General features: G+C 44.8%; 3 protein-coding genes across 5 annotated transcripts in view; 1 reads left to right on the top strand and 2 right to left on the bottom strand.

Annotated features, from left to right (window-relative positions):
* Positions 1-12,586, bottom strand: part of LOC109403057 (tyrosine-protein kinase transmembrane receptor Ror) — a 278,655-nt gene that overhangs the window by 131,530 nt on the left and 134,539 nt on the right. The gene's annotated exons all lie outside the window — the stretch shown is intronic.
* LOC109408655 (G-protein coupled receptor Mth2) overlaps positions 1-12,586 on the top strand; it is a 149,405-nt gene that overhangs the window by 83,299 nt on the left and 53,520 nt on the right. The gene's annotated exons all lie outside the window — the stretch shown is intronic.
* LOC109403052 (uncharacterized) lies at positions 9,799-11,321 on the bottom strand. Its single transcript, XM_019675783.3, has one exon. The coding sequence runs from the start codon at positions 10,699-10,701 to the stop codon at positions 10,060-10,062; it is 642 nt and encodes a 213-aa protein (XP_019531328.3). The 5' UTR covers positions 10,702-11,321; the 3' UTR covers positions 9,799-10,059.

The raw sequence follows: 12,586 nt of genomic DNA, 5'->3' as shown, positions 1-12,586 counted from the left end.
CCTTGGACGAACATCCTTGCACTGATGACGACCGGTCCCAGTAGGCCTAAGGGGTCAAAGAGCCTTGACATTTCGGATACCACGGCTCGTTTGGTGACGATGTCTAGATTTTCCAGGTCGGGAACTTGGAAACTGAGCTTATCAGTGATTGGGTTCCACTGTAATCCTAGTGCCTTTGTGACAATACTACGTCCGATTTCCGTTGGGCCGGTTGCTCCAAGCAGTTCACTGGGTATGTGACGTAGCACGGTAGGGTCGTTGGCAGACCACTTACGGAGGTTGAAACCCCCTTTGGCGAGAAGTTCTTGTAACTGCCGACATGTCTCCGCAACCTCCTCTAAGTTGTCACCTCCGGCAAAGGCATCATCCACGTAGAAGCGCTTTGTAACAACTGGTGCAGCCAGGGGATATTGGTCTCCATCATCTTCGGCGAGCTTATTTAGGACGCGGGCAGCTTGGTACGGTGAGCTGGCCAATCCGTAGGTCACCGTTTTCAGGTGGTAGTGCTTCAACGGTTGAGACGGATCCGAACGCCAAACGACAGATTGGAATCTTCGATCGTCCGGGTGGACCCACACTTGCCGAAACATTTTCTCGGCGTCCGCGGAGAATACGTATCTGGGAAGCCGGAAATTAACAACAACGGCGAGCAAAGCTGGTTGTACCGTTGGGCCGGTGAAAAGGACATCGTTCAGCGACAATTGGCCATGGGATTTGCTGCTCGCGTCGAAGACGACTCTGGTTCTTGTGGTCGTGCTTTCTGGCCGGCGTACAGCGTGGTGCGGGAGGTAAAACTGGGGACCATCGACGCGGGAACATTCCTCCATATGCCCCAGCCTTAAGTATTCCTCCATGAACTGCGTATATTCCACACGCAGTTCGTCGTCCTTGGCAAAACGTCTTTCCATCATCGAAAATCTATTGGCAGCAGCCTTGTAGGAATCCCCAAGGAATGCAACGCTGGATTCTCTAAGCGGTAGGCGTACAACGTAGCGTCCTGTGTCGTCACGGGATACAGTGCGCATGAAGTGGTCTTCTACATGTTGCTCTTCCTGCGTTAGCGCTCGTCCGACGTCGAAATCGTCGACTTCCCACATCCGTTCCAGCTGGGCGTTTAGATCTTGTTCGGTAGCAACGTGGCACACTACCGTCTTCTGCGCCTCTGCGGGGGATGTGCCAGACACCACATACCCTAATACAGTTTTCTGCAAAATGGGAAATCCGTCAGCGAGGGTAAGCCTTTGAGATTCGAGAAGAGCGAAAAACAGTTCCGCTCCAACAATGAGATCCACTCCGTGGGAAATGTTAAACCTCGGATCAGCTAACGGCAAGTTACGCGGAATGGTCCAGCGAGAAATGTCTACACTTCGACTAGGAAGACTCACGGTGAGTTTCGGTAGGACCAAACAGTCTATTTCTTGTTCGAAACCGCCGAACCGTGACGCGAGCGCGATATTCACCCTGTAGTGTACGTTTACGGTGGCTTGCCCGATACCGCTAACAGGAAGGCTGATTCGTGTACGCTTGAGATCTAATTTCTGGCACAGTGATTCAGAAACAAAGTTCGATTGGGAACCACTGTCCAATAGAGCCCGTGCATAGTGGTACACGTTATTCACATCTCGAACTCGAACAACAGCCGTCGATAGGAACACAATGCTTTCAAAAGTATTGTTTGCTTGGGTCAACGATGTGGCGGGTGGTAGAGGCTGTGGAGGCTGGGCGCAGTATGGGGTTGGTTCAGATTCGTTGCGATCGAGCGAAACAACCGGCGACGGAGAGGGGGGTTGGTCGATCGCGGCGTGAGGCGACGAATCGTTTCGCGAGACCGGCGCGGCTGCCTGGGGTAATGAACGCGTGAACACCACCGGTGGTGCATTTGCGACCGAAAACGATATCTCAGCTTGAGATGTAGTGGTTGCTGTAGAACAGATAGCTGTACACGCTTGGGTAGTGTTCGGCATTTGCTCTTCGTTCGGTGGAGTGATAACCGCCGAATTCGACACCGGTGTTGGTAGATGTAGCATACTGTGATGCTTCTTTCCACACGTTCTACACAAACTACTTCGGCAGTCCTTAGCCATATGGCCACCTCTCAAACAATTTATGCACAAACGATGTTTTTTGGCAAAGTCGAGTCGATTGTTCGGGTTCAACTTGATGAACGCATCACACTGAACCAACGCGTGAGCTTGTTTGCAGCTCGGACATTTCGCAACGTTATCAGAAACCACGTGAGAGGAGGTTGATTTGGCCTTTGTGGGCTTCACTTGCACAGTCGAAGAAGAGTTACACGACGTGGAGCACTTTTGTAGAGTACGCGATCTCTTTCGGATGAACTCAAGCAAATCCGTATACTGAGGCGCTTCTTCTTCATTACACTGAGTTTCCCACTCGATGAGAGACTTCTCGTCAAGTAGGCTGCTTAGGCGCTCCACCAGGAAAGAATTCCAGTGGGCATCTATATTTTCGAGCTTGTCGAGAATTCCGACATGGCGGTTGAACTCGTCCGCTAATTCGGACAAGGCTGAAGAAGTACCCTTTCGCACTGACGGAACGCGGAAAAGAGCAGACATATGCTGCTTCACGAGATAGTTAGTGTTTTCGTACCGGTCACAAATGGTTTTCCATGCGATAGCGTAATTGTCCGCGGTAATCGCAATGGAAGCGATAAGACGAGACGCGTCACCCTTCAAACTACTACGCAAATAGTGCAGTTTTTGCACAGCCGACAGTTGCACATTTGAGTGGATTACGGATTTGAACAAATCGCGAAACTCGATCCGGTTGACCGTCGAATTCCGGCATCTTCAACTCCGGAAGTTTGACCGACATGATTTGTTGAACCGGCGGCGGCGCGACGTGCTGAACGATTCGGGGTTCTTGATTAATTGGCATTGGATTGTTTCGAGGGAGCTTAGCTGTGAGAGAAGCCTTCAACGCGAAATACAAGTCATGGAACTCTTGACGCAACTCCGCGAAATCTTCTTGCTCATTTTCAATCACTTCAATTTCGTCCTGCACACTTTCGAAATTTCGCCACAGTTCATCGAGGCGTTCGATCCTCAACGGCACTTGATCCACTTGGGTTTCGGGGTCGTACTGCTCGTCGAACAGTTTTATTAACCTGGCTGATCCGAGAATATTGCTTCTCCGCCGCAGCAGCGACTTGTGATGGAGAGTGTTTTTTCGCAGGGATGACTTCTTCATTTTGCACGCACACAATCACCACACGATACCGATTTGCAATGAGGTTGCCTAACGGCGCACTATACGACCTCGCAAATTGAGGTTAGCTATATCTCCGCCGGACCGACGGATACTCGAGATATAATCACTTTTGGGTACTTTCTCTGACTCAATCACAGCCCGCGGCCACCAGAACGACAACGAAGGGAATTTGGCTGATTAACAGCAGCGACAACAATGATCACTGGGGCTGGAGCGAATGATAAAGCACTAGAAGCACGAGGTACTACACGTGGTCGTTCACCAGAGCACTTTGTGGGATTTCCTCCCGGGTTTCGGCACCATTAATTTGTTCAGAGGCAAGACCTCCAGTGGTGAACTCGCGACGACAGGTGACCAACGGTAGACCCAAAGCGGACACTTCGCGAAAATCAGACTTTCGACCGACGACAAGGTGTGGGTATTTCGGTGAATAATCGATTGTCTCGACAGAACACGTTTTGGCTTCTACTTTCAACGAGATCTATAATTGAACTAACTAATCTAATACAATTGAGGCCTTTCGATTCGGCAATATCTTTATAAGTGTTTGTGAGAATTTGTAAAAGTAAAGGTATATGCGCCAACCTAGTTGTAATTAGTGTTATCGCAAACTCTGTATAACAGTTTGATTTTGAATTCATTTAATTAAATTTTAATAAGTAACTTAACAACTATTAGCTCCAAACAATAATAAATAATGAATATTATTTTTTAGAGTGGGGTTAGGGACCACCTTAAAAACCAACGAGGCACGCTCTCTCAGAAGGACATCGATACGTACTGTCGCATTGTCGGCTTCCCCGATGGCCTCAGCACTGCATATGTCCTTGGAAGGCGAGGCAGAGTCGACACCACACCTACCTGCTTCTCACTGCACAGCAACTATCAGCGCGACCATTTGATCGATAGAAACGTACGACCGCTGTGCGAGCGATGCGGAGCGACGCTGAGCTTGTAGATCTGGAAGCTGACGTGCGCAGTATTAAACGTACTCGTACGAGTGAAATAATCCTCGAGCTCAGGCGCGACAAGGAAAGCAAGGACACCGCATTCAAAAATCAGGCGGAAGGGCTTCCTGTGCGAGGGTGTCTAGGTAATAGTTTTTACAGCGGATGCGACTCTGACGGTGAAGAACCTAGATGAGATCACTGACTCGGTAGTGCTCCTCACGGCACTGCGGCAACAGGTACAGGTGCAGGTGACTACCGCAGCTGCTCGGCTACGGAAGGGTTGCCTTGCTAACTGTGGTGTACCCAAGTGAGTCCGTTAAACTAGGAAATCTGATAATAGGCTGGTCACTGGTCAGTATGCCAACTGACCTTACAAGAGCCACCGAAGGTTTGCTTCATGTGTCTGGAATCAAGGCATAAGTCATGAGACTACTGTAAGGGCCCTGACAGGAGCAAGCTGTGCAGGGAATGCGGCGCCGAAAGTCATGAGGCTGCACTTCCACGTGTTTGTTTTACTCCGGGAAATCCGCGTTCAACAAGCATCCAACGGGAGGTGCAAGGTGCATAGCCTTCAGAAGGGCCGTAGCTGACAAATCACAGTGCAGTTAACGCAGCTGAACATGGACCACTATGACGCAGCTCAGCAACTGCTTTGTCAGGCAGTTCCTGAGTAGGAGACGGATATCGCCATCATATCGGACCCATACCGAGCACCCGCTGGTAACGGCAATTGGATCGCGGATGGGTCCAGAAAAATGGCGGCGATATGGTCGATGGGTAAATATTTCGTCTAGGAGTTTAAGTCTTCTTATTACGAGGGCTTCGTGACCGCCAAAGTAAACGGGGTCTTCTTCTGTAGCTGTTATGCAGCTTCCCGGTGGTCTATCGAGCAGTTTTCGCAGATGCTGAACTGTATGACGACCGTGCTGACAAGACGAAGTCCAGTAGTAATAGCGGGTGACTTCAAAGCCTAGGCCGTGGAACGGGGCAGCCGTTTAACGAACAAACGTACGGAGCAAAGTCGATTATCGACGTTATTTCGACATTTGCACCCATTTAGACTCGGCCGAAATGATGATTCAGTGGATTCTTAAATTTTCATTGTATGTAGTCTAAACATTAATGAGAACCCATTACTTTTTGTAGTCCTGGCCTAAGTAGTAGTTCGAACTGGAGGGTTCGATGGCTACACTCACAGCGATATTTTGTCGGTTCGCTACAGTATCGACTACAACAACAGCAGGCAGTGAATAGAGGTAGAGGCGGCTAGGCCAAGGCCAAGCCTTCGTAGGTGAAAGACATCATACTTCAACGACTGGGGGCATTCCACCCATGATCGAAACCTACTTGGCTTAAGCAGTGACGAGCTGGTAACGGTACTATCGCGTGCGTGCGATGTGACCATGCCTAGGCAAGTCTACTCTACCCTGGCAATGGGAGATCGTCGACATACTGGTGGACTCAAGCGATTGCGGAACTGCGCCGCGCTTGCTTACGGATAGGCGGCGGATCCAGCAAACACGAACTGAGGAAGAGCGGAACGAATAGCGGGTTGTGTTCGCCGCTGCTAAAGTCGCGCTGAAGACTGATATGAGGGCAAGCAAAAAGGTCTGCTTTGAGGGTCTGCGTCAGAGTGCCAATGCGAATCCGTGGGGATGCCTGGATCATGATAGCCAAGACAAGTAGCATTACACCTACAGAGCAGTCTCCATACACTGCAAACTTTGTTTGCTGGTATTCAGCAAACTTTGCTGATTTTTTTGTGCTAATTTCATTCAGCAATGCGAATTCACTGAATATCAGCAATTATTTTTCAGCTTGTTGAATCTTCCAGCAATTTTGACAGTCGATCAGCAACGTTGTGCTGAAATTCAGCAAAAAAAATTGCTGAAATTCAGCAATTTATTTTGCTGATTTTTTATGTGCTGGAAGCGTTCTAAACAATTTGGTGTGTAGATGTTAAAGGGGATCATCGAGAGGTTTTTTTTCCGCGTCATGATCCTTGGAAGGCATTGGCCTCCTTTCGTAGGACAGTTGGGGACTGGTACTTGCGGTGAGGAGAGGGTCACCGATGAGGAGCTTCTGGGAGCAGCAAAGTCCTTAGCGTAGGTAAGGCCCAAGGTCCGGACGAAGTTCTGAACCTGGCCTTAAAGGTAGCTATTTCAGAAGCTCTCGGGATGTTCAGATCGGGTATGCTGAAGTGCATGGACAAGGGAATTTTCCCAGAGGTTTGGAAGCGGCAGAGCCTGGTTCTGATGCAAGAAGCGGGGAGGCCATGCGGAGACCCGTCGGCATATAGACCAGTATGCTTGATCGACACGGCGGGGAAGGTGCTCGAAAAGATCATCTTCAAGAGAACGTTGAGACACTCCGAGGGTGTTAATGGTCTCTCGAGCAACCAGTTCGGCTTCCGGAAGGGGAGGTCGACTAAGGAGTGTATCGGAAAGTAGTTGAAAATGTTCAGAATGCTCTATCTCGAAGCTGGGTTGGTCTTTTCATTTCGGTTCTTCTATGAAATCTTCACAATATAGTTAAGTTTAGAATACCTTGGAAAAATTTGGAAAATGTTTAGTATTATTGAAAATATGGTTAAATGAATACACCTCACGAAATAAAAATCTGCACAAAATGCAATTTTGTTAAGATTTTTCAACATTTCAAAAATCTGTAGCGAGTAAAATTTGTACGATAAAAAATCTGGAAAATATTGATGCTTGTTAACAGTTATGTACACATAACATATCATTCAACACCGACTTTCAAAATTCATATTTTCGAAAGAAAAATCTCCTATATCTACAAAATGGTCCACTCCAAAAAACGTCTATTTTTTGGTCAAACTTTGAAGTTCTGCTTTCAATATCTTAAAAGGTTATGAAATTATTTTTTTTTGCCCTAACTTACTCGTCCATAAATTAAAAAACATACCCTATTTAAAAAAATGTGAATCTTTCATTTTATGTATTTTTTATTTGCGTAAACATGATTTTGAGGAGCATAGAAAAAGGGGGTTCCTCAAAAATGGCCTTTTTTCATTTTTAAGAATTGCGCTTAAATGCAGTGAAGATTTTTCTTGTAAAAAATAATTTGCCTATATCATGAGGGTTCTTTAGCTTATTATATTTGCACAAAAAAGTTAACAATTTTCGAACATTATCGAACTTTTTTCGCAATTTCAATTTTTTAGAAGGTGTGCAAAAATTTAAAAACATGCGTTCAGTAATCTAGGTTAAAAACCCAGTTAAAAGAACATTTTTAGAAAATCATAAAAGTCATTTCTTTTTTCAAGGATTTATACAGTATCTCCAAAAATAAAATTACTTAAAAGTTGTATTAAACTATTTTTGAGGCTATTTTAAACATTTTCAACTACTTTACGATACACTCCTTATCCTGACGGTTACAAAGACAGCCAAGATAGCGTTCCAGCGTAAGAGGAGGGGGAATCGCTAATGTGCAGTTGTGACCATGGATGTAAGGAACGCGTTCAATAGCGCGAGTTGGCAGTTGGGCGGCTGTTGCCGATGCGCTCCTGCGTCTGGGCTATCCCGACTATCTGTACAAGATTCTCGGAAGTTACTTCCTGAATCGAGTACTATTTTACGACACAAAGGTGGGTTGGAAGTGCTTGCACATAAAATCAGGAGGTATTGTTATTGGTTTGATACTACTGATATTGGTTTGATTGATATAAGAGGTAAAAGATCAGAAATAATAGCAAAATCTAATATGGTGAACAATCCAATTATAGCTCGTTAAGACATTACAAGATCAAAAGAATAGCAGACAAGATTTGTCATTTAATTTTTTTGGAAAAAAAATGAAAAAAATGTCAGCATCCAGCATCGAACCTACGATCTTAGGATTCACAGGCGGTGATGCTTATCACTCAACTGTGACTCACTGTTGTGAATAACATGAAAAACAAGCGGTTCTTCGTTTCCAGAGCTCAGAAAGGGGCACATGGCATTTCATTGAGCCATCTCCATGGGTTCCATTTCGTGCAGAAGAGCTAAACTTGTTCTTATGTTGAAATTTCCAGCTATTTCGACAAGAACAAAAACTGATTTCAAATCACTTTGAGCTATTCGTGTGATATTCATTAGATTTTTGAATAACACATCAAAATCACATCGAACTATGACAGCAAAAAATGTTCGACTTGAGATATGATTTAGATATTCTTGTCCACCCGGGAAGTATAGGCGATTACACTATCACTTCAAAGTGCTCCATCGAGCACTTGGGGGTGATGATCGACAACAAGCTTTGCGGTGCACCGTACATGTATCATACACCGTGTACATGTATCATACACCGTGTACATGTATCATACACCGTGTAGGATAACCTGGGGTAATACGCACCCCCGCGCCCCGGGGCAAAACGCCCTCACGCTATTTCACTATATAGGTGAAGCTCCGTCGGATGCAAGCAAACTAGACGTAAAATTGAGCCGAACAAGCCCAAGAATGACGAGAATATTCGAATCAAAAGCGTGGAAAACGATGATTTTCCACATTTGGAAAGATTGTCTAATTTGAAGCGCACGCAATTTAAGCGATTGCGCGCCGATTATATGGAATCAACCTATTAACTACCATCCGCCTCCTACACCTTCCATTTGCTGCCGTAAATAGTAAGATGGAGCCGCCTGGTATTTCACCAGAATTCAAAGCGGAAAATGCCAGAGGTCGTAACTCAAGGTGCGTTTTGCCCCCAACAGTTTGTCAGCACCCAAAATGTAACACTTTTTAAATTGTTAATTTGATTCGGTAAAATTGATATCACGCGGAGCACAAGTTGGCGTCACTTAGTTAAATAAGTAAACTAACTTTTAATACGCAAGACACCCATAAAATCATCTTATTCTTAGTGATTGGGCCACGTTTTCTAGGGGGGGGGGGGGGGTGCATATTATGTCAGCAAGCACAACTTCTGGCTAGTGTCACCTCGTCCATAATAAGGTATGGCGGCCCGGCATGGGGCACGGTGCTGAGTATCAAAAGCTACCGTGGTAAGCTGGAAAGTACACACCTAGAAAATATCATGTAATTTTAAGTGTCCTGAACCTGACATATAGGAGCATCTTCAAAAACACAAATTTACAGGTTGAAACATGTAAATTTACGTCTTTCAAGACACCCCAAAATAAAACTCATTTTTTCTTAGCGCCTAGCAATCGCTAGAACCGATTTGACAGAAAAAAAAAAACATAGAAAAGTAAAATATTGCCATGCATAGATTCGAACACCGGATCTGCTGACCGTGAGCCACATCTCTTACCTCTCGGCTATTTCACCGAGTTAGAAGGTGACTGATGAACGTGACACTGATTCTACGTTTCTGGTGAATCCAATTTGTTGACATCTAACGCAACCAACCAGCACTTACATGATGCGCGTAAAATTGAGTCCAATTTGTGTTTCAGTCTTGAAAACGTTTACGTTCTTTGGTGATTCCGTTTCGTGCAAATTTAAGAATTTCTAAGTGTGTAGAATTTCAATTCAAATACCTATGTTGGTGCAATAAACTAATGTTTTATCCCACATATGCCTCAGAAGTTTGGACAATTGTGCTAAAATAAAAATAGAATATACATCTTCAGGCGCTGTATAAAGTGTCAGTGCAGCTGTCAATTGAAATCGCTCACGTAGTGCACAAATGTACAATAGAGCTGTAAGCTAGATTAAACACCAAAAAATCAGGAAAAATACAATCAAAACAACAACAAAAAAGAAGACGGAGAAGAACATGGATGCTGAAGAAAATCACTTGGTATTTGTTGTGTTGTAATAATCGGTGACTTTTTATTTGTTTTCTTAATTAACATTATTTTAAAAATTTCAAAATCTACATTAAATTCTACTTCTCCACACTAATGATACCGCCTCAGTTTACTGTAGCTGTACCCAAATTTCTCGCCAATTTCATTCTGTCCATCTAGACTTTCTTCCTGTGCTTCCTGTTGGGCAAATCCCTTCCCCAGTTGCCTCACATCAGCTCTGAATCCGTTTTTATCATCGGCTCTGTACTTCACGATTCTTTGTGTTCCATCGGCATCTGCCAGCGTATATTCTCCCTTCACAAAATCTCCATCACGAATTTCCCACTGGCTTTTGTGATCCCCAGTGTGGAAGTCTCGCACACCGTATTCGAACTTGTATTTTGGATATGTGAAGTGACTGGATCCGAATTCATCATCTTCCTGCTGCCCTCCGTAAGCCCCTTGAGATTGAAGTTGATTGTCAATCTGGTCACTTTCCGTTTTATCAGCTTCCTCATCCAATCCTGATGCATTTTCTTCTTGGGCACCTTCTGCATTGAGTCCAGCTTCTTGCCCTTCACTTTGACCACTTTCCTGAGCACCATCAGCTACTGCTTGTTCACTTTCTTGGGCAGACTCGGTTGCCTCAGACGCTTTAAAGGGAACATGCTTCACATGTGTCACATATCCATGATGCCTCGAGGCTAAGGCTACTCCAAACAGAGCCACGATAAGAATTGATAACTTCAACATGTTGTTTGGGATTTAACTTAAGCTATAACTTAACTGATTGAACTGCTCGATGCAACTGATACCCTTTCGTGTATTGAATTTCACTATTTATAGTTAGAACACCCGGCTATCAGTTTCATCGCTCCAATACATTGTATGGGCCACAAAGGTTTCGCACACCCAATCGCCGACATATCAATGCTCATTTCTGGCAGAAGTGCGTATGTTCTGCTTTTGCAGCCGGCATGAAGAAAGTCTGAAGCTGACATCGCCGCCGGCAGCCTTTCTTTTGAAATCTCCAATCAAATCGAACACCTTGTCAATCTTTTACCAATAACCAGCACTGACGAGCGCGCGTACAGCTGTTAACCAAGTGTTAACAGCGGTTTGCGGCGTTGTTTTATGATATTTTGAACGTACTGAAGTTGAACCATACTCCCGGCTGCGGTAGACGCGGCTACCGGGGAGCCGGTACGGCAGACACCGCCCGGCATTTGGGCGCGTGATGCACATTTAGCACCTATTGACTGGTTGAGTGCTTTAACGGTCTGTGCAGTGCTGTCTCGAACTTATTGTATTCAATTGCAATCCAAATGATGGTTGGCTATTTTGTTTGGAATCTAGGGTTTAGGGTCTACAAGTTTCCCACAAATATGGGATTCCTTTATTGTAGATTGGTACTAAGCCGCAATAGAAAACTGTTCGTTACATTGTAGCCTGTCAGAAACTCGGCACAAAACTGTCATTCATTTCATTTGTAATTGGAATTATACAATGATATAACCATCTCCCTTCCGAGAAAACCAACCTACTCGCATAAATAGTCGCGGGTCCCCCACAGTATTGAACTTAGAGTATACGGAGAATAAACTTTCAAGCTTAGATAGCTATTTTCAAATTATGTATTTTACTAAGACTTAGTCCCATGTGTTATCTGTGATCGATAGCCGTTGAGATAATTAAGCTAATTATTTTAAAATTGCCTAATGATTGTTGTGAACTGCAATCACTTTCTCCAAGCATTTTTATCGCTTCAATATTAGGCCAGCACCAGAGCTACAAGATTAATTTTCAGATATTACAGACTCCAGGTGTCCTCATGAAAATGCATTGGCGAAATTATCCCAACTTCTTCTAGTATGTAAAGAAAAAAAAACTCGGAATGATCTCACCCAGTTCCATGTCGTCGGATGACCGCAACCACTCCTTGACTCCTTCATTTTCTGCAATACTGGTTCCTGTCAAGTGTGCATCATTTTTTATCATTTCACGAGGAAGGAAAATGAGCACCTGCCCCAAACACGTGTCACTTTTTCATCGCAACTGCCACAAACACGCGTCACTTTTTGTTTTTTTCCGCCGAACAATGCAACCCGATCGCGATCCCCATCGCAACTGCCTCAAACACGCGTCATTTTTCACTTTTTCCTTCGAACAATGCAAGGCGATCGAGATCCCCATCACACGCGTCACTTTTCGTTTTTTTCCGCCGAACAATGCCACCCGATCGAGATCCTCATCGCAACTGCTCCAAACACACGTCATTTTTCACATTTTCCTTCGAACAATGCAACGCGACCGAGATCCCCATCGCAACTGCCCCAAACACACGTCATTTTCATTTTTTCCTATGAACAATGCCACCCGATCGAGATCCGTTAAAGCATAGCCTAGAAAATGTCTCAAAAACTTGTCAGAGGCCGAAAATTTATCTGAGGCTTGTGAAAAAAGTTATTCGTTTGGCAATATAGGCCAAAATTGAGATTTTATTATTGATGTTATTCCTTCACATGTTAACCCTCGAGCGATCGCGCTGTTGTATTTTGAACAACACGTTGAAAAAATCTCGCTTTTTGTTCTCAGCATTAGTGTGGTGCTGACGCAGGTAGCCAATTGCGCGAGTTCC

Source organism: Aedes albopictus, chromosome 2 (assembly GCF_035046485.1).
Source record: "Aedes albopictus strain Foshan chromosome 2, AalbF5, whole genome shotgun sequence".
NCBI lineage: Eukaryota > Metazoa > Arthropoda > Insecta > Diptera > Culicidae > Aedes > Aedes albopictus.
This window is presented reverse-complemented; position numbering and strand designations above follow the sequence as displayed.